This window comes from Mandrillus leucophaeus, unplaced genomic scaffold (genome assembly GCF_000951045.1).
Source record: "Mandrillus leucophaeus isolate KB7577 unplaced genomic scaffold, Mleu.le_1.0 Scaffold839, whole genome shotgun sequence".
Lineage (NCBI taxonomy): Eukaryota > Metazoa > Chordata > Mammalia > Primates > Cercopithecidae > Mandrillus > Mandrillus leucophaeus.
In genome coordinates this window covers 1088526-1111423 of record NW_012109130.1, presented here as the reverse complement: position 1 = coordinate 1111423, position 22898 = coordinate 1088526, and the positions used below count along the sequence as shown (strand labels likewise).

Genomic DNA, 22898 nt, shown 5'->3' with positions numbered 1-22898 from the left:
GAGATCTTTTCCCAAAGTTTAATTATGGAAAATCCCTATAAATTACAGTTTATTTTGTGTAAGAGCTATAACCAAGATAAAAAGACCAGGGAGGGAGAGGGAAAGGAAGGACTCAAGAGACATTGCAGATAACACTGTTAACATAGCTCATTTAATCCCCTGTTGAAGAAATTATAGCAATTTTTAAAGAAATGCTCACCCATAATGTCACTGTGGCTCCTGAAAGAAAGTACCATGGAATACGTGCATATAGAGGCATGTAAGGTTCCATCTCCTGTGATGTTGAAGAAATCACAAAGAAATTCAAAATCTCCCCTCTAAGTCAAGACTCCAAGCACTAGTCAGTATCACAGAGCCCGGTTAAAGCAGGAACCTCCCAAAAGGGCCTACTATAGGCCATGGAAAGCTGCATTATAGGAATGGTTCCTTCTCTTGAAGGAGAAATCTCTAGGCGTCCTAGATGGGGTATTTTACACATGATATGAGACAAAATGGATACACACAATTTCCTAAATGCTGAATTACGATGTTTAGGGCCTGGCACTCAGTAAATAAAGTCAAATAATGAAGGTTGCTGCTTAGGCAGACATGCTTTATGATGTTTAATGGTGTTATAATTTTATCTAATTGAATCGAATTGCATTGCTCTGCAATTGCTCTGCATGATATTAGATGCTTTCTTTATATTTTTCAGATAAACTGTGTTCTTCCACATAGCTCAGGAGCCAAGACTTCAAGAGTCATTAATGAAAGATATTGATTATACAGCTGACATTCTTAGGCACATCAAGAAGCAAGTAGATTTTACCTAAAAGAAGCAAAAAATAATAAAAGAAAAAAAAAGCTGTCAGCAGAAATCAAAATCATGTAATTCTATAACATAATATTTCACATTTTAGGAATTTTAAGGGTGGTCTGAATAAAAATAGGACTCTCAACAGGCAGGGTAGGCTGTCCAAGAGTCCTACAGACCTCAGAATGTGTGTGGATGTATGTGTATATGTGACTGTGTACATGTATATTCATGTATGCACCCAATGTATGTGTGCTCATGCATGTGTATGCATATTTGTGTGGGTGCACGTGTGTGTTCCCAATGCAGACTTAAATATGACGGTTCTGGTTGCCCTTAAACACTGAAGAAGCACTGCAATAAGTAAAAATAAATACATACATAAATAAATACATAAACAACTCTGTTTCTTGATTTCTAAACCACGAAAGCTAAGTGAAGTCAATGATTCACAGTGAATCAATACATACGGCTTTTCAACCGGATTCAAATGTAAGCATTCAATACATTTTTTTTCTGTTAATTTTTGGCAAAGCTAATGGGACTGCTTTTGTTTTATTTTTTATCTCATGAAATAGGAATAAACATCATGTCATTATTCTGTCAATATCTTTTAATATATTTTCTTAATTTCAAACTGCCACCCAAATTGTTAATGTATTTTCTGAGATGCTTTCATGCTCTTTGGAGATGTTTTTGTGATCTTCCAATGAAACTTAGTAATTGTTTAGTGAAGCTTAAATGGTGAAAATAATTTTAAATGTTACATTGCAAGAATAGTTTTCTGAAGAGAAGAGGGAATTCTACTGAAGAGAGTGTATTTGGGACACATATTATTCTCTTTTAAATAGCAGCAGGAAACACAGTGATTGTAGATTATGGAAAAATAGGGGCTCGAAAAATATGTAACCAAGATTCTGGTCTTTAAAGGAAAGCACTTCCATTTTCACATGAAAAAAGTGAGGTACCAAAAAGTTAAACAACTCAGTTAAGAACATACAGCTGGTTTGTCAGCTAAGCATTCTAATACATAGACTTCTTCCCCCACACACCAATACAATGATTGTCAATATAATTAATTAAAAGGGGCCATGTGAAGAAAAGTTAATCTAATAAAACAATCACTCATAAGACCTCAATCTTAATATAAATACTATTTCAATTTTTATATATCACTTAGGATCATTTCAATGTCTATACATTTATATACAAAACCCACAGCATACACACTATTTTCCTTTTTGAACTTAGTTTAATGTTATTATGCCTTGGATTTGTTTCAAAATAATTTAGTGACACAAAGGAGTATGAGTATGAATGAAACAAGATTGTCCATGAATTAAAAATGATTAATTCTGAGTGATGGGTTCATCCATGTGGTTCATTATACATTTCTATCTACATTTGAAAGTGTTTGAAAATTTTCATATATATACATTCATATATATATATTTATATACATGTATGTATATTAGAGACAAGTAGTTTATGTCATTTATATGTTGCAGAATACTTTAAAGGCAAATTAAACTATGATTATATGAGAAGAAACCTATAGCAGTGTGTCCATTGAGATATGCTGCCCATTTCACAGTATTCTAGTCTACCTTGGTCACTGGATTCAATTTCCTGTGTTTACACATAGCTTCAAATTCCGGTCTCAGCTGAAGCTGCTGCTGTTCCTCTTCAAAGTCCACCAGGTCCCACTCATATTCCAGTCTGGCTTGTCGTTGTTTCCAAAACTCCAAAAATAAGGTGACTACAGGTAAACAAATATATATATAAAAAAAAAGATATAAAAAAAAGTTAAAAACTTTTTCAACTTTTCCCTTTAATTGCTTTGGTTGCAGGATGGTTCACATGTTTCAGGTGGCTATTGTTTCACTGTTGTGTTTGATTAAAACTTCATCAATTATTAATGTTGGCATAATATTGTGTATCCGATAACACACTGAAAAAAAACTCATACAAAAATTTAAATTAATTTCTTGGTCAGTGGTCCAAGCAAGAATTATTTTCAGACATATTAATAGATTTCTTCATTCAGATAATTTGAAGTAATATTTAAAATTAGCTTTTTATTAACACTGAATTTTTTTTTTTGCATGTATCTTTTATCTTTTATGGAAATCATTTAAGTCATTGTACTGCTTTCTCAGGCTTAGGGAAATATACCTAGGAAGCATAAAAGTCAATCCCCAGCACAATTACTCTCTCTTTTAAAATACATATATTATGTATACACACAAAACTTCAGCTTTCTTTTCATGTCTTTATTTGAGTCTCCTTCTGTCACCCAGGCTGGTCTCAAACCTCTGGCCTCTAGTGATCCTTCCACCCCAGCCCCCCCAGAGTGCTGGAATTATCAACTTTCAATTGAAGAATATATATTTACAGAAAAGTACACAAAATATAAAAGTACAATTCAAAAAAAATTACAAAATAAATATACCCATATAATCAGCACCAATATAAAAAATATTCCATTACAAATGGATTTACATAAATGGTATACAACTGATAGTTTTTCGTGTCAAGCTTTTTTTTTTTTTTTGGTTCAACTTTGTTGCTGTGTGCAGTGAAAATTCATTTATTTTCATTGCTGCATAGCATTCAACTGTATGGTTAAATTGCAATTCTGGTTATATATTCTTGGACTGACAGACATTTGAGTTGTTTCCAGATACCTGCTATAACACATAGTGCTGCTGTAAACATTCTTGTAATCTATTGGTGTGCATATACATGCCTTTCTATTGGGATATACTTAGGAAGAGAATACTAACATCTCCAATATTAACTTATGATTTTATCATCTATAAAAGATTCAACTTTCTGACTCACTACCTTTTAAACAATGTAAAGAACTATGGATATCCATACATTTTTTAAAATCCTAATTATATTTTTATCATTGTAGTCATTTAATTGCTGTCTCAGCTTCCGAAATATATTTTTCCAGTGCAAATATATCTATCTTCTGACTGTTGGTTTTTTGTTTATTTGCTCATGTATACATTGGCTTATGTTTTCCTTTGCTCATTATTTAAACTTTAAAGAAACAGTTAAACATTTAAGTGGGAAGAACACTGTAGACTAACTACTTAACAATTTTAAAGTGTACAATTAATTATTGTGGACCATTAGCACAATGTTGTACAGACCTTATTCATCTTGCTTAATTGAAACTTTAAAGTATGCTTACTGATTAATAACTGCTCATTTCCTAATCCTCCAACCCCTGATAACCACAATTCCACTCTTTGATTCCATGAGTTTGGCTATTTTAGATACCTCATATAACTCCTCCAGTCAAAAAGTAATTCAGCCCTCCTCTGTACTCCCTCAGCATTTACAATGCACTTCTATGAAAGTAGACTTCAGATTCTTTCCCAATTAGATTGTGACTTTCTTAACCATAGGTTATATTTCATTCACTTATTCATACTATCATTTAACACTGGTTGTGAATTTCATGAGGCAGAAACTTTTACTCTATTAATTTCATTACTGCTGTATGCAGTAAATACACTGTTAGCAGGGAGAACAGTTTCCTGAACTTGGTACTGTTAAACATTTTAATATTTGCTTGTTTGTTTATACCACAACAGGACAACTACCATTAATTTTAGAAGCAGTATTTGGTTACCATGGCTATGCAAGAGATTGGATGTCATATACATAATGCTAAAACTTTTAAATACACTAAGCATTTAAAATTTTTTGTCTCAAAGTTTGTTAATGCTGAAGTAGAAATAAGAAAGTTGGCTGACATAGAAGGGATTTTGAGATAAATTAATGATGGTACAAAATAGCTAGCAAAAAGAGTACTGTAACGAAAGAGAAATGATATGGACTAAAACCAAAATTGTTCCCATGATTTCTATGGACTTTTGTGATTATAAGTATATAGGAATCACAGGATTCACATATTTCCTGAAAAAGATTTCAGGAAATTAAAGAGACCCTTGGTTTGGGCCTTACATTTTATGCCTAAATAGGAATTGACCTTTTTTATTTTTAAGAAGGAATACAATTAGCACTTAAATTATTCATTGATGCAACATATATTTGAATACATACCATATGCCTAGCCGTGGAACTATGGAGATGAAAGCCATGGTGTTTGTACCAAAGGAGCAAGTAATCTAGTGATGAACCTGGCTTATACACAATGACAATCATGGAGGCATGTACACTAAAAATGTGTCTTACAATCAAGGACTATGTATGTGCATATTTAAATTCCTATTGCCTAGAATAGTACCTGTTCCAGGGTAGAAATTTTAAAAACTAGTTGCTGAATTATATTAAAGTATAAATAGAATGAAATCATTAAATTTCTGAAATAAAGCATAGGTGAACATCTTACATTATCTCTGAGTGGGAAAGGTGTTCTAAAGAAACACAAAAACAAGAAAAACCATAAGGAAAGTTTTATGACCAGTAATATATATTAAAATGTCCATTGACTATGAATGAGATCAATTGTAAATTACAAACTGAAAAAAATATTTGCAATTTCTGTGGCAGACAAAGGATTACTGTACTTATACAAAAGTACCTGTGAATTATAAAAATAAATTAAATACTTCAAACATCAAGGAGAGCCAATGGTCAGTAAATATTAAAAACGTAACCAGTCTCACTTGTGATTAAGTAACTGCAAATAGTGCTGTGAAGTGCTGTGGGGTGCTCCACACACACCCACTCTTCTATTTATGATGTAATATAAGGCAGGTGTTGGTGCACAATTTCTCTCCATGGAAACAATGGAAAATTCTCACAATGCATTTGTTTTAATCATGCACCTATCATTCATTTTCGATTCCAAGTAAGGAGAGGTAGGATTTGGCAGCCTCATGATAGATAGATGTATATACAACAACTTGCACAAACTGGGGTTGCTGTTAAACCATTAATAAGATTTCTAGATTCTTTGTTCTCTTTGAATCTAGGGTGCTCTCTTCAGACCACAGCAGCCAAGCAGAAATGAGAGAAATCCATAAATCCCTCTGCTTTGCACACATACCTAAAAATTCTGATGTTATTTGCCTGGATAATGCAGCCCTTGCCCAGTTTTTTGTATTTTTTGTTTTCTGCTTTTTGTTTTTGAGATGGAGTCTTGCTTTGTCCCCCAGGCTGGAGTGCAGTGGTGTGATCTGGGCTCACTGCATGCAGTTCCACCTCTCAAGTTCACGCCATTCTCCTGCTTCAGCCTCCCGAGTAGCTAGGACTACAGGCGCCCGCCACCACGTCCGGCTAATTTTTTTTGATATTTTTTGGTAGAGACGGGGTTTCACCATGTTAGCCAGAATGGTCTCGATCTCCTGACCTTGTGATCTGCCCACCTGGCCTCCCAAAGTGCTGGGATTATAGGCGTGAGCCACTGCACCAGGCCACCCTTGCCCAGTTTTGAATGGCACATATTTGTGTTTGTTAGAGGTGTTTTTTAATTGAGAAAAATGTCTAATTTACAACCACGAATTCCAAGTTTTGTGATATATTTTAGACCAGTCTTTAGGTCTCTTCTAACAAAGTTATTCTTACAGAACATATCTTCCTTGTTAATGATAGGAAAAACTTCATGACACTTTAACTTTCCAAATGAAATGGAAAATATGAAGTCCTGGAAGGGACATTTTCAAAATTAAGGGAAATTCCACTTTATATGAAGGCTTTTAATGAATGAATGTGGAAGTGGAAACTATAACTTGACAATTTAGATGAAATAAATGTTCATTAGTCCTCAAGTTTTTGATCCTTGTTCCAGTTTGTATACATGACTCAATGTCTTCCAGCCACAAAATATTTGTTTAGTCTCCTCTGAATTAAGTACTTTTGAGCCTGTTTTTAACATGGCACTGAAAGACAGTGAGAAATTAATGTATTTGATGTTTCAAAAATTATGAGAAATGAGAAATGAGCTGATGTTTAATAGAGACCTTTGTGGAACAAGAACCAATGGCCACTAATATGCACTCCATCAGTGTATTAATGCTAACAAAGACCCAATGATCTAAAACCACATTTGGTATGTAAGATATTTCATCTGTCATATGTTATATGGAGACAAAACAACACATTAATAGGAAGAAAGCTGTTTCTTTATGGGACTATTTACTCACCCCAAATTCCCATGAATATTGCAAAGAACACTGTTGACTCATTATCAAACAAATGGGAGAACTGTAAAAATAACAATAACAATAACACAAAGATAATTTAGTACTGAATGCATTGAAAAGGAGGAAAATTCAAAGCCTTTTCAACATATTACAATGTATACATACCTTTGAAGCCAAACATGTACTATTTAGTCTCCAATAATCACACACTTGATCGCAGAGTGGGCACATGATCATCTGACCACCAATCTCAGGGTCACAGATTTCAGTGCTGCAAGAGGAACAGCCAAGTTACTGAAAAGTGATAGGCGTTTAGGTAAAAGTCCAAGCTGTTCTTATTAGAACAACTACTTATATAACTTCTCACATATAACAGAGGGGGCAATCAAGCAGCAATTTCTATAGTGGGTCAAGTCATGCTTTGAGGAGTAGACTTTTCAGAGCCCATCATTAAAAACAGATTTTCCATAAAGCACCAGGTGAGAGGCTACTGTTATGTTTGAGTAGTTTTTGGAAAACATCAATTATCTGCTGCTATAAGGAAACATTCTGAAGGAAACGCCAGGGAAATAATAACAACAGCTTCGTTTGGCACAAGATAAAGACGTTTTCTCTATCTGGGCAACTCAGGTGCACTTACCTGCTTGTGTTATCTTCCATTGATAATAAACCATAAATAAAACAAGCTAAGCCAACTACAGCTGCAAAGGATAGCATTTCTGTGTAAAATCCAAGAAAGACAAAATAGATACCAATTTTTTCTCCATAATAATTCCTGTTGAAAAGAGTAAAAACAGAATCAGAATATGGATGAATGTTATAGTACAGAGAGCCTTGATTTTTTATTCAGACAGGCATATATTCTAATTTTGGCTCCATTGCTTTCTAGACATATAATTTTAGTGAAGTTACTCAACTCTTTAAACTTCAGTTTCCATATCATTATCATGTTTTAACACAGATAGTACTTATTCCATAGTGAAAGGGCTGATACAAGGATTAAAAGGGATAACGGATATAAGTAGAAAGTCAATTAAATGGAATTTAAATTTACAATTTAAATATGATAATTTGGAAAGCCTCTGTATTATAAAGATAATTTAAATGGTCTTTAAATAAACTACAGAATATTCTACAATGTAATTTCTAGGAATGAACTTAACAAATCAAAACCATATCCAAAATCTGCATGGACTTTTGCTTTATCCCTCTTTCTAAAACTGAAAACATTTCTCTGACCACATTGTAGGTATACATTTCCATCTTTCTCCAAGTCTGAATCTTGGAAGTTTACAGGATTATAACATAGGTAGCAGGCCAAGGAATTAAACATGACTACTTTAGCAAAAATTCTATGAAATATGCAGCTCAGCTCTTGGTTTTCAAAGAACTGAAAAGTGACAGCATTTATTGGCACAACCTTTTAATTCTCGCAACCGAGTATTTTGTTTTTAACCGAGTACCCCATTTAGCAATGAGAGAAAGTAGTTTTCTCCTCCTCAGAAAGTCAGGTTTTCTTGTTATTGTTGTTGTTTAACCTGATTAACCCTCCTCCTTGTTCATATAGATCCCAGTTCACCAAACCTGTGAGTCTTTCCACAGTTTCCTAGGCAAAAAGATGTGATACCTTTTGTGTTCTAGCAACGTGCTATATGATTCTATGAAAGTACTTAATATTAAATTGTAATTTATATATATGTTCAACAAGAACACATATCTGAACATAACAGTTATAAATGTTTTTTCACAATGATATTTTAAAATATATTTATCATATACAATATTAATTTTATTGAACCTCCCACTCTTCATATTTCAACACTCTTAAAATTAGTAGATATCTTTCTGCTTATCCTGTCTTTTTTCATGCTTTTCAGTGATGATAAACATTTTTGCATTGTTAATTTCCCTAATTTGGTTTTCCAGATCACTGTAAACTTGAAATTAAATTACAATGCTATAATATTCCCCTGTTAATCTGCCATTCACAACTTCCTTAGCTTACTCATACTTAGAGTGAATGAACTTTGCTTCTCCCAGTTTTTTGCTGAAAAATGTAGAAAATACTGTGATAGTACATAACATCAAAATCAGAAAAAAGTACAAACATATATTTTATGAAATTTACTGTTTACCATGTCTATTTTAATGTTTTAAAAATTACAGAATCAATGTTATTAGAAATATAATATCATCATTATTGCTATAGACTTAAACATTCTTTAATAATTCATAAGGAAACTGGATATTTCAACAACCTTAAAGTACTACTTTTTTCTCCTTTTTGATTGTCACAATTCTTATTCCTTCAGCATAAAAAATAAAATCCCTCAAGAACTCTAGACCTGTCAAAAAGAGAAATTGCTGAGAATTTACTAAATGAAATCAGGCAAGTATTTATTACATGTGGAAATATACAAATTATTTTACTAAATTTTGGACTTGGGTGTCTAACAGTAACAGATTAACACTAAATAATCTTTCAGGATCTCAGAAAGCAAGAGATATTTATTAGACTTGCAATATGGTAAAAATGTATACATTATTGAAATCACATTTAATATTTAATTTAAACTATCTTGTTGGTCATAACTAAGAAAATAAGAGAAATCTAATAATATGAGACACTATCAAAGCTCAAATATAGGGAGAGACTTCTTTTGAGTATTATTTTTTAGAAAAATATGCCATATATTTAAATCTATGATCTTTTTTAACCTGTCCATTTTACTTACTAGACTTTCAACTGATTGTGGCACTGCACCATCTAATATAGCATCTGATAGGTAGAAGAGATTCAGTAATATTGGTTGCGAGATACTGTGTGAGGGGACTGCCCTCATTTTGTATTTCCAAGATGTACTGCTTAGTCGAAAACATAGTAAATAATCAAAAGAATGATGATAGAATTAAATTGAATACAATCTTGAGAAATCAATCAATAAATGCAAACTTTATTTCTAAAGTGATTTATTTTTACAATGAATCCATAAACATCTGAGAAACTTAGCCTCAGTATTATCCTCACATTGTAATAACATTATCCGTACCACACTGTATTTAGTCTATGCTATTTAGTATGTGGCAGTATTTCAATTTTATTTCTAAGCGTTAACATACAACATATGGATATCAAAAAACGTTACATGAAGTGTAAGCTGGAAGGAAAAAAATGAGCTGATAGAGCTGATGTGCCAGTGATCAGTCTTCAATTTTATACGCTCTATCAGCCCATTTTTTTCAATCTTGGCATTGCCATCTTCCCCAAAATTATTATCTAATGTGACAAAATTATCTGTGCTCAAAAGGCAGAAAAGTCAGTTCCAGATATCTGGACACGAAAGTGATGTTTGGTGTAGACGTAACATGAAATATGTGAAATCTAGGAACTCAGATTCCTATAAACTGTATCTCTTTCTAGACACCCTATCATGCTGTCTTCCTTATTTTTATCCTCCGTATCCAACAATCCATTAGGTCCAATGAATTCTGTCATAAAAATATTTTTCTAATTCATAGTCTCTTCTCCTTCCCATTGCCAATGCCTTGATAAGACTTCTAATATTTATTGCTGAACAATTTTAACAACCTCCTTACTTCCCTGAGTTCAATCGTATATCCATCTAAATTATCTTTTGTTTCCAATAAAATGATGTTTCTAAAGTAAAAACTGAGCAATATCTTTTTCTTCCTTCAAAGCTTCATCTTTTTACTTCAGCATTATTCTTCAGGATTTTGTTCCTGGTAAACATTCAAATCTCCTTTGCCGACACTCCTACATGAAGAACTAAACACACAGTGCTCTTGTGTGTTCTCTTTGCCTGAGATATTCTTACCTAACTTCTTTACCTACTATCCTGCTACTTATCTTTCAAGACATAGTTCAAGAATGAACACTGTGAAGCTTTCCTAGAGGTTGTCATGAAGATAGGTGCTTTTCCCTCTGTATTTTGTTTGGAGTATTACTGTGCTGTAACTAATATGCATTTGTGTGTGTTCCTGCAAACAAATTCATGTTAGGAAACCACAATCTGATTATCTTTGTAGGCACAGTATCTTACTTGATATGTAGTGATGCTTAATAAAGTGTCATTAAAATAAATGTGTAAATTGTAATTATGCATCTATGAATAAATTCTTTCTTTTCTTTTTTTCTTCTTGAAACAGGGTCTCACTCTGTTGTACTAGGCTGGAGTGTAGTGGCATGATCTCTGCTCATTGCAACTTCTGCTTCTCAGGTTCAAGCAATTCTACTGCCTCAGCCTCCCAAGTAGCTAACAGGTATGTGTGCCACCACACTGGGGTAATTTTTGTATTATTATTATTATTATTATTTTTAAAAATAGAGACGGGGTTTCACCATGTTGACCAGGATCGTCTCAAACTCCTGACCTAAACTGATGTGCCTGCCTTGGCCTTCCAAAGTGCTGAGATTACAGGCAAATTCTTTCTATGTTAAGAATATTTTAACTTTTATCAGGTCTACCCATAAAACCTTTACTAAAACCCATGAAATCAACAAGGAGAGGAAAAAAAATCCAAACTCAATACAGGCCTTCAGTATCATGACACAGAACATCATGATCCTCAAATTACCTGTAAGTAAGGAAATAAACACAACTTCAACACCCGCTGCTACAAACCTAAGACACAGGAGAGAGGTGGGGATGTTTAAGAAATTATAGGGGAAAAATGTAAAGTAGGGTGGGAAACATAAAGAAATACAGCTAAAATAACGCCTAGAGAAAAGTTTAACTAAATCCCCTAATGCAGAATATATGTTGGGATTTGGTCATTTGTAATCTATAAGAAACAATCTGAAAAGAGCAGGACTGGAAGTGGCAGCCTGAGAAAAGCAATATTTCTTGAGAAGAATCAGATACAAAGAGAAGACTGGTACTCCTTGGAGGAGTGGCAGTAAACAGAAAAAAAGGAAATAAGAGAGGAGAGTTGGAATGGGTGCAGCACACCAACATGGCACAAGTATACATATGTATCAAACCTGCACGTTATGCACATGTACCCTAGAACTTAAAGTATAATAATAATAATAATAATAATAAAAAGAAAAAAGAAAACCTGCAAAAAAAAAAAAAAAGTAGTTTGTCCAAGGTCATAACTAGAGGGTAAGGAATTAGGAAAAGAAGGGGAAGGGACAGAAATGAGGAAGGGAACAGAGGGAGAAAATTACTTTTCAGGAAACAATCTTGTTCAATATTTATCACAATATTCCTTTCTGTAAATGGAATTTCTTGTAAAACAAATACTACTTTTCCACTAACTTCTTTTATTGTAAAATTAAAAACGATTCTTTAAAAAAATAACCCATGGCCAGGCGCGGTGACTCACACCTGTAATCCCAGCACTTTGTGAGGCCGAGGTGGGTGAATCACGAGGTCAGGGGTTCAAAATCAGCTTGACCAATACGGTGAAACCCTGTCCTTACTAAAAATACAAAAATTAGCCGGCTCTGGTTGTGTGCAAAAAAACAAAAACAAAAACAAAAACAAACAAACAAAACCTACAACAGCATAATTGAAAACCCTGAGGCAAGGGCTAAATTAAAAGGCCAAGAGCTAGATTAAGAGGCTCACCAGGCTTTGAGGACATTATATAGAACCTTCTTACTTCTGGATCTCCTGGTTACTGTCAACATCTTGCCCGGATTACTGACCATCTACAATGTAACTTTTCTGATACTCCAACTCAGCTAAGTTTTGGAACATACAGCCATGGAGAGACTGTAAAATGCATTTTTGATGGCAGGTGCTTTAATCGTGCTAACCTAAAGATTCCACAGGTTTAAGATATGTTATGTGAAAACAAGTAAGTACCTTATTTTGAGGTTCTATAAGGTCAAACTCTGTAAAATTAAATGCTAGTTAAAAGGAAAAAAAAAAAGAAATGAAAGAAATAGGCTTCGCAGGGCAAGGGAAGATGGGTGCCCACAGCTCTGAGACTCACAGGAAGCTTCAGGTCCAGCACACACAGAAACAGATTCTCCCTCACTCCCATTCACCAGGTTGAGCATTCCTCATCTGAAAATTCAAAATACAAAATTCTCCAAAATCTAAAATTTTTTGAGTGCCAACATGATGCCACAAGTAAAAAATGCTACCCCTGACCTCATGCGATGAGCCAGAGTCAAAAACACAGGCACACAATGATGAAAATGACATTTTTAACACTGCAGAAAATGTGTCTACAGACAGTATTTTGAGAATGTGTGATGGACTAACAGAGAAGGGCATTCTAGTGCTAGAAACTCTGTTCATAAATTAAAAACAAATTGAAATATGTAGACCACATCCACAAAAAAAATGTAAAACAAAAACAAAGTCAAAAAATGTGAAGTAAATTATTTAGTTTGATAATTCTCCCCAAATAACATGAAATTGAATAATACTGTAATAAAAACCTAAAAACGGAGTGAACTCTTCTCAAATAAATATTTGCTGATACAAGAAAACCCCAGAAACATAAAAACTAAAAAAAGGAATAGAGAAGAGTGGAAAGATATAAAACAAAAATTGATTGAACACCAGAGATAAGTAGAGCAAATTATAAATCGTATCAGATCATATCAGAAGTAATACTGAAATTAGCAAGTAACAAAGGAAATACAGAGTGCCAGTGATCAGAAGGGGCTCTCCCAGGATCCCGAAGCATACCAGGAAGGAGAGAGGGTCATCTCTCTTTTCATCCCACCACAGAGCACTGCTGTGAATAGGCAGAAATACTGAAGCGCTGCAAGGCGGAGCCTATTTGCTGGCTCTTACTCCTAAGTGCCATCTACTGGATAATAGCCCAAATTACAACACCAAAAACACTGCCAATATACAAAACTGTGAAACTCAAGGCAAGAATCCTGCCACAAAGACCCTGTACAGAGCCTTGGCTCTCTGAAAACACCCAGTAATGAAGCCAATTGATTATACTTAACTTATACTACAGTTAATGGAACACCAGCCCTCTCAGGCGAAAAAGATTCAGTGCAAGAACTCTGGAAAATCAAAAAGTCAGTGTCCCCTTATCTCCAAATGAACTTCTCAGCAATGGTTCTTAACTAGATGGTAACGACAGAAATGACAGACATAGAATTCAGAATCTAGATGGAAATGGCACTCAGCGAGAATCAAGAAAAAGTTAAAACCCAATCCAGTAATCCAGAAATCCAGTAAAACAATCTGAGAGCTGAAAGATGAAATAGCCATTTTAGGAAAAAACAAAACTGAACTTCTGGAAAGGAAGCAATCACTACAAGGATTTCATAATATGATAGGAAGTATTAATATCAGAATAGACCAAGCTGAGGAAAGAATCTTAGAGCTCAAAAACCAGTTCTTCAAATCAACTGAGCCAGACAAAGGTGAAAAAACAAACAAAAAAAAGAACGAAACCTCCAAGAAATTTAGAATTATATGAAGAGACCAAACTTATGATTTATTGGCATTCCTGAGACAGGAAAGTAAACAATCTGGAAAAAAATTTGAGGATATAGTCTATAAAATTGTCCCCAATCCCACTAGAAATTGATACACAAATTTAAGAAAGATGGAGAACCCTAATGAGACACTATATCCCCAAGGCACACAGTCATCAGACTCACCAAGTTCAACACAAACAAAAAAAATTTAAAGGCAGCTAGAGAGAAGAGTCAGATTACATACAAATGGAAGCCCATCAGGCTAGCAGCAGACCTGTCAGCAGAAATCTTACAAGTCAGAAGATATTGGAAGCCTATTTGTAGCATCCTTAAAGAAAAGAAATTCTAACCAAGAATTTCATATCCCAACAAACTAAGCTTCCTAAGTGAAGGAGAAATAAAATCCTTCTTAGACAAGCAAATTCTGAGATAGCTTTTTACCACTCTACAAGGCTTACAAGAGGTCCTTAAGGAGTACTAAACATGGAATGAAAGAACAATACCTGCCATTAGAAAACACAGTTAAACACATAGTCCAGAGACACTATAAAGAGACTATACAATCAAGTCCACAAAACAACAAGCTAACAACGTGATGACAAGATCAAAATCTCACATATTAATACTAACACTGGATATAAATTGTCTAAACACTGCATGTAAAAGACATAGAGTGGCAAGCTGGATAAAAACACAAGACCCAACTGTCTGCTGTCTTTAAGAGACCCGTCTCATGTACAATGACACTCACAGGTTCAAAGTAAAGGGATGGAGAAAGATCTACCATCTAAATGGAAAACAAAAACAACAGGAGTCTCTATTCTATCAGATGAAACAGACTTTAAACCAACAAGAATTAAGAAGGGCAAAGAAGGCCATTACATAACTATAAAGGGCTCAATTCAACAAGAAGACTTAACTATCCTAAATATATATGTACACAACAATGGAGCACCCACGTTTATAAAACAAGCCCTTTTTAATCTATAAAAACACTTAGAGAGCCATATAATAGTAGTGGGAGACTTCAGCATCCCACTGACAGCATTAGACAGATCACTGATGCAGAAAACTAGCAAAATAATTCTGGATTAAACTCAACACTGGACCAATTGGACCTAACAGGCATCTACAGAGCACTAACCAATCACATAATATATATTCTCATCTTCTCAGAGATCACATGTTTAGTCATAAAGCAAATCTCAATAAATTAAAAAAGACAAAATCATATCAAGCACACACTCAGACCACAGTGCTTTAAAAATAGAAATCAATACCAACATATCTCAAATCTGTACCAATACATGGAAATTAAACAACTTGCTCCTGAATAACTCCTGAGTATAAAACCAAATTAAGGCACAAATCAAACAATTCTTTGAAATTAATAAAAATAAGATCCAACTTACCAAAATCTTTGGGATGCTGTTAACGCAGTGCTAAGAGGAAAGTTTACAGCTCTAATATGCCTCAATTAAGTAGTAAGAAAGACTTCAAAATAAAAATCTAAAATTCCACCTAGAGGGACTAGAGAATAAGAACAAACCAACTCCAAAGCTAGCAGAAGAAACAACTAAAATTATAGAAGAATTGAACTAAGTTGAGACGTAAAAATCTATACACAAGATCTATGAAACCTAGAATTGGTTCCTCAAAAGAATAAACAAGATATATCACTAGCTATATTAACAAAGAAAAAAAGGAGATCCAAATAAGTCTAATGAGAAATGACAATGATGATATTATAACTAATCCTATAGAAATCAAAAATCCTCCAATACTGTTATGAAAAATTCTATTCACATAAATTAGAAAATCTTGGGGAAATGAATAAATTCCTGGAAACACAAAAGCTCCCAAGATTAAACTAGGAAGAAAGTAAAAACCCGAACAGACCATTATAAGTTTTGAAATTTAATCATTAATTTAAAAATCTACCAACCAAAAAATTTCCTAGACCAGATGAATTCACACCCAAATACCAGCAGACATACAAAGAACTGGTAACAACCCTGCTGAAACTATTCCAAAAACTCAACAAGGAAAGGCTTCTCTATAACTCATTCTATGAAACCAGCACCAGCCTGATACCAAAATCTGATAGAGACACAACAACCAAAAAGAGACAATGTCAGGCCAATATCCCTGATGAATATAGACACAAAAGTTGTCAACAAAATACTAGTAAACCAAATCCAGGAGCACATCAAAAAGTTAATACATCATGATCAAACTGGCATTATTCCTGAGATACAAGCCTGATTCAACAAGTGCAAATAAGTAAATGTGACTCACCACATAAATAGAATTATGAGGAAAAACGATTAACATATGATCATCTCAACAAATGCAGACAAAGCTTTTGATAAACTTCAGCATCCCTTTCCATTCATGATAAAAAAGACCCTCAATAGTCTTGGTATTGAATGAACATACCTCAAAATAATAAGAGCCATCTATGATAAACCCACAACCAACATCATACTGAAAGGGCAAAAGCTGGAATCATTCCCCTTGAGAAATGAAATAAAACAAAGATGTCCACTGTTGTCACTCCTATTCAACATAGTACTTAAGTCCTAGCCAGAGGAATCAGACAAGAGAAAAAAAATAAAAGGCATCCAAATAGGAAAAGAAGAAGAAAAGCTATCTCTCTTTGTTGACAAATGATTCTATACCTAGAAAGCCCTAAAGACTCCACCAAAAGTCTCCTAGACTTCATAAATGACAGATAAGAGACTTCAGTAAAGTTTCAGGACCCAAAAGCAATGAACAAAAGTGAGTAGCATTTCTATCTGTCAATAATGTTCAAGCTGAAAAGTCAAATCAAGAACACAATTCCATTTTCAATAGCCACGAAAATTAAATATCTAGGAATACAGCTAATCCAGGAGGTAAAAGATCTCTACAAGGAAAACTACAAAACACTGATGAAAGAAATCAGAGATGACACAAATAAACAAAACAACATTCCTTGCTCATGGATTAGAAGAATCAGTATAATTAAAATGGCCATACTGCCCAAAGCAATTTACAAATTCAATGTTATTCCTATCAAACTACCAATGACATTTTTCACAGAGTTAGAAAAAGCTATTCTAACATTAACATAGAACCATAAAAATGGCCAAATAGCCAAAGCAATCCTAACCAAAAAGAACACAGCTGGAAGCATCACACTACCTGGCTTCAAACTAAGCTATAAGGCTGCAGTAAGCAAAATAGTGTGGTACTGGTAGAGAAGCAGACACATAGACCAATAGAACTAAACAGAGAAACCGGAAATGAAGCTGCACACCTCCTACCATCTGGTCTTCAACAAAGCTGGCAAAAACAAGCAATGGGGAATGGATTCTGTATTCAATAAATGGTACTGGGATAACTGACTAGCAATACACAGAAGAATAAAACTTGGACCCTTATCTTTCACCATGTAGAAAAATAACTCAAGATGGAATAGAGTTTTAAATGTAAGACCTCAAACTGTAAAAATCCTAGAAGAAAACCTAAGAAATATCTTTCTCTACATCGGCCTGGGTAAATAATTTTTGGCTAAGTCACCAAAAGTAAGTGCAACAACAAAAAAAATTGACAAGTGGGACCTAATTAAACTGAAGAGCTTCTGCACAACAAAAGAAACTATCAATAGAGTAAACAATCTACAGTATAGGACAAAACATTCACAAACTACACATCCAACAAAGGTCTAATATCCAGAATCTATGAGGAACTTGAACAAATCAACAAGCAATATCCAAATAACCACATTAAAAAATTGACAAAAGACATGAACAGACACTTCTCAAAAGACGTACAAGCAGCCAACAAACATATAAAAAATGCTCATCATCACTAATCCAGAGAAATGCAAATCAAAACTGCAATTAGATACCATCTCATACCAGTCAGAATGACTATTATTAAAAAGTCAAGAAATATCAGATGCTGGTGAGATTGTGGAGAAAAGAGAACATTTATACACTGTTGATGTAAATGAAAATTAATTCAGCCACCGTGGAAAACAGTTTGGAGCTTCTGCAAAGAACTTAAAACAGAGCTATCATTTGACCCAACAATCTCATTACTGAGTATATACTCAAAGCAATATAAATTGTTCTACCAAAAAGACGCATGCACCCATTTGTCCATCGCAGCACTATTCACAATAGCAAAGACATGGTATCAACCTAGGTGCCCTTTAATGGTGGAGTAAATAAATAAAATGTGGTATATGTAAACCAAGGAATACTACACAACTGTCAAAAAGAATAAAATTATGTCCTTTGCAACAACATGCATGCAGCTGGAGGCCATTATCCTAAGCAAATTAATAAGAGAACAGAAAACCAAATGTTGCATGTTCCCCCTTGTAAGTAGGAGCTAAATATTGAATACACATAGACATAAGGATGACTACGATATACACTAGTGACTACTAGAGGAGGTAGTATGGGAGAGGGGTGTGGGTTAAAAAACTCCCTATTTGTTACTATGCTCACTACTCGGGTGGCAGGATCTGTAACCCAAACGTTAGCATCATGCAATCTATCCACATAAAAAACATGCATGTATACCCCCGAATCTAAAACTAAAAAGTTGAAATTATATTTAAAAATTGGGACAGCCTAATGTTTTTCAATAGAAAAACCAATAAATGAATTATGAAAAATTTATAATAAGGTATTCTGTGTTCCACTAAATAGTATCAGACAGATCTTTGTGTATTCATAGAAGGATATCAGTAATATACTATTTAGTGAATACAGAAAAATCTTAGCATGAAAGAGAAAGATGCCATTGCTCTCAGAAAAAAAAAAATGTTTCTCTGCTTTTTTATACATAAAAACAAAAATAGGACTAAATCAATATTATCCAAATCAAGTCTAGTTATTTTTGTGGAGTTTGATGAAGGTAGAATTTCACTTAAAACTTTGTTAATCTCCTAATTATTTGAAATGTTTTTGATAAATATTTTAGTTTCATAACTTAAAGTATTAAATGATTATTATTCAAAACAGTTAAAATAACCATTCAAGAAGGAGTTAGCATGATTTATCAAAAGCCCCAGTTTATAAACTGACTAACTGACATTTATTTTTCAAAATGTGTCCTCTAGTTTCACTTAAACATACTGTTGAGATAACATTTCAATTGATTTGGATGGATCCACTCAAATCAGTCTCATGAAACAGATACTGTGATGCTGTGTAAGCATAGCAATGCAAGTATAAATCACCAAGTAAAAAACACTGCCTATAGTAGCAAGAGATCTCTAATCTAATAGCTCATTGAATAAAATCATAGAAGTCTCCTAATATCCTGTATGCTTGTAGTATTGCTATGCTTTAAAGCAATAACCTGCAACCATAGTCTTCTTGCTTAGCTAATGAAACTGTCTAAAGGATTGAGGTCATAGAACAAATGTCATCACAGCTCACTGAAAGCATACACACAAACATCAATACACAACCTTTGTCTTATGTTCCAAATTTCTGGACTTCAGGAGAAACAAAAACTAATATGTACTAAACACTAAGTGCTAGTCCCTATGCTAAAAAGTAGTAATATCGCTATTCCCATTTTACAGATAGTATAGATATTATAACTACCATGCTAAAAAGTAGTAATATTGTTATTCCTATTTTCATAATGGTTAAGTAACTTGACCAAATTCATATAACTTTCAAGAGGCAGAACTTGGATTAGAATTCAGCCTAGTTAAATGCTAAGGTCTAACCTCTTAACCACTATACGATCTCTGTTGTATTTCATCAATTTAGCAACAACATTTTCCTAAATGAATTGCTAATTGATAGTGTAGATATGAAACCAAGAAGTTGTGAAATGTAGTGGGTGAAAATAGTAGTTAAATAAAACAGAATATTATGCCATTGTGAATAAAAATCACATTATCAAGTTTTAATTGGTCTGATCCTATGTATGAAACTTACTTAATCAAGTCTAATGGCTGCTCCTTGTAGAAATAGGAAAATCGAGCCCAATTCTGGTGAAGTATGTATCTTTCATTGGTGGGATTGGGAGGTTCTGATGGCTTCCAATATTGACCCTGCAGATATTCAAGAGGAGGGTACATAAAAGATGAAGCAAAAGACAAAGGTGAAGTAAATAAACACTGCTGTTCTAAGAAGGTTAGTAAACAAGGGTATGTTTTCTTTTACTTTTAGATTTCATATTCAATTGATATGAAATTATTTCACAAACTATAATAATATTTATTTATTAAATTATCACACAAAGATATCTCAAAATACAAGTAAAAGTGTAAGACTTTGGCTTTACTCAAGCTATTCTTTCACGTGGAATGCCCTTTCTTCTCTGCTCAAATCCTAATACAATATTCCAGGCCCAGAGAGCCATATCACTATATAACTAGATAGGACTTTAGAAATGGGCTAACACTTTTTTTATAGATGAAAAAAGTAAACCTCAAGGAACGTTAAGCAATGAATCCAAGGTCATACTGCTATTACGGGAAGAGACTCCTGTTCTGTCCTTTCTTATAGCCACTTGCCAAAGAACTTAAAATATTACAAAAAACTTTAGCATTTAAGGGGCTCAGTATTGCTTCATGCATAAGCTCTTCTCCCATTGTTAGATACCGACTAATATTATTTATATATTTTCATGGCCTAGCAAAGTATTGTGTACACTGTGGCTGTTTAAGACATTTTGTTTTCACCGTAGACAAATGAACTGCTGAAGGCAGCACTGAATAGATATCCAGTTTAAAATTTAGCACATGTGAAAATATATATATGATAAGGCGTTAAATTTTGCATCACCAAGATTCCAACTTTTTTCTTCTTCTGTAGGTAATTCAACTGAATCTTAAGAAATTAAACAACCAAAAAAGCAGCCTATGTGGGTATTTTGAAAAATGATTCTGTAAAGCACATAAGGGAAAATCCAGTACCTAATGTTGCATTCAGAAGAAAAGAAAGATTAAAAAGTAAAATCAATAGTAAGTTATAGCTATCTCTAGTTAGACAGCTCAGTGACATTGCATTTCCAATGAGCCTATATGACTCTACTGAAAAGCTACATGTATAGTTTAAAACTGGTGATGACTGAAGACATTAGTTTGGCTTTATGATATGGCATTGTAAGGATAGAATTAATGCCCTAAAAATTAATTGAAAAAAAAACTCAAAATCTCTAGAAAAAAGAATGAGCCCTTTTGTGAAGAAAGATTGGCACAGAATGCAGTGCAAAGTGTTTATTAACCTACTTTAGATCTCTGCTTTACCAAATGTCCATGTTATTGTTTAGAATCTATAATCTCCTAAGAGTTTCTTTGCCCCAGGAAAAAAAAAATGTGACAGTGGGCCCTCTGTATCTGTAGGTTCTGAATCCTCAAATCTATCCAACAGAAGATTGTAAATAATTTTAAACAGCAGTAAAAAAAAAAGACACAGCATAACAACTATTTACATTTATATTGCATTGGGTATTATAAATAATCTAGAGATGAATTTAAGCATGTTGAAGAATGTGTGTAGGCTATATGCAAATACTACTACATTTTATATAATAAACTTGATTATGCTGGAATTTTGGTATTCAAGGGTCAGGGGATTGGTTCTGGAACCAATCCTCAGTGATTAGGTACCATATATGTGTTCAAGGGCTGTTGAATAAAAGAAGAGGCTGTTTGTTTTCTCTAATACTTAAGTTACTAAATTGACACTCCTGTTGAAAATGGTGACTCATTTTGGAAAATTTCCTTTACTTTTACAGGAAACACATAAAGAAAAAAAAAAAACTAATCAGTGTTGAACTGACTTAGAGTAAATTCTCATACTACTGAATAAATATTGCATATTGGCCAGTTGTGGTGGCTCATGCCTGTAATCTCAACACTTCGGGAGGCTGAGGCGGGCATATCATCTGAAGTCAGGAGTTCAATTACAGCCTGGCCAACACAGCAAAACCCTTTGTCTACGAAAAATACAAAAATTAGCCAGGTGTGGTGGTATGTGCCTGTAATCCCAACTACTCAGGAGGCTGAGGCAGGAGAATTGCTTGGAGACGGAGGCTGCAGTGAGCCAAGATTGCCCTACCACGCACCAGCCTGGGGGACAGAGCAAGATGCCATCTCAAAAAACAAAAGTAAACAAAACAAAAATTAAATATTAACAGAGGAAAACTAGCACAACAGACAAAGTCCTAGAAAAGGAAGAGCTTGGCTTTGGGCTTTTGAGAACTATTACAGCAACACTGTTCAAAAAATGGGGAATTATTTAGCTGCCAATTGTTTCAATTAAAATATTTGTTTCTTCTATTACTGAGAACTATATTTCTTGCAAAGAGAATACATCATCAAAAAGTCTTTTTAAGTATGGAAGAGTAAAACTGTAACAAAAGAAACAATAAAAATAGATGTCCAAGGGATGATCTTAAAGTAGAATATATACACATTGAGCCAAAGGATTTCTACTGTCAATAGGTGGTGAAATTTAAACACTGGCTATTCAAATGAGAAAGTTTCCATCAAAAAGTTTCCATCATCTGAGGTCAGGAGTTCAAT

The 22898-nt window shown here is 33.8% G+C and overlaps 1 protein-coding gene across 1 annotated transcript in view; it reads right to left on the bottom strand.

The window, feature by feature from the left end:
- Window positions 1–22898, bottom strand: part of LOC105530681 (anoctamin-5) — a gene marked incomplete at its 3' end in the record, with an annotated part of 85911 nt that overhangs the window by 18416 nt on the left and 44597 nt on the right. The window contains exons 9-14 of the mRNA XM_011968319.1: window positions 20302–20417; window positions 7562–7696; window positions 7087–7192; window positions 6922–6982; window positions 2401–2552; window positions 200–274 (exon numbers count right to left, since the gene is read on the bottom strand). Of these exons, the coding sequence (XP_011823709.1) occupies window positions 200–274; window positions 2401–2552; window positions 6922–6982; window positions 7087–7192; window positions 7562–7696; window positions 20302–20417 (645 nt within the window). The remainder of the gene's footprint in view (window positions 1–199; window positions 275–2400; window positions 2553–6921; window positions 6983–7086; window positions 7193–7561; window positions 7697–20301; window positions 20418–22898) is intronic.